At 71.1% G+C, this 325-nt stretch overlaps 1 protein-coding gene across 1 annotated transcript in view; it reads right to left on the minus strand.

Annotated features, from left to right (window-relative positions):
- Positions 1-39: 39 nt before the first annotated feature.
- Positions 40-325, minus strand: part of LOC118159063 (poly(U)-specific endoribonuclease-A-like) — a 1050-nt gene continuing 764 nt past the window's right edge. Inside the window, exon 2 of the mRNA XM_035313702.1 lies at positions 40-191. Coding sequence (XP_035169593.1) covers positions 45-191 — 147 coding nt within the window. The 3' untranslated portion in view covers positions 40-44. The remainder of the gene's footprint in view (positions 192-325) is intronic.

Raw genomic sequence — 325 nt, forward strand, 5'->3', positions numbered from 1 at the left:
CCCCCCCCCCCCGTCCACGTGTCCCCAGGTCCCCTGTCCCCAGCTCACTCGCGGTCGGGCCGGGCTTTGTAGCACAGGGTGTAGAGCGCCAGGTCGAACTCGGGGCTGGAGCCCATGAAGGTGGAGCCGATGCTCTTCAGGTGCCCGTCCCAGCGGTACTGCAGGGCCAGGACGTCGGGGAAGGTGTCCCACTGCGGGGACAGGGACACGGTGGGACCACGGGGACACGGTGGGACCACGGGCATGGCCCCAGGGTGCAGGGACGGGCATGGGGACACGCTGGGGACCAGGGGCATGGCCCTGGGGAATGTCCCACTGCGGGCAC

The sequence above is a fragment of the Oxyura jamaicensis genome, unplaced genomic scaffold, assembly GCF_011077185.1.
Source record: "Oxyura jamaicensis isolate SHBP4307 breed ruddy duck unplaced genomic scaffold, BPBGC_Ojam_1.0 oxyUn_random_OJ66428, whole genome shotgun sequence".
In the NCBI taxonomy this organism is placed as follows: domain Eukaryota; kingdom Metazoa; phylum Chordata; class Aves; order Anseriformes; family Anatidae; genus Oxyura; species Oxyura jamaicensis.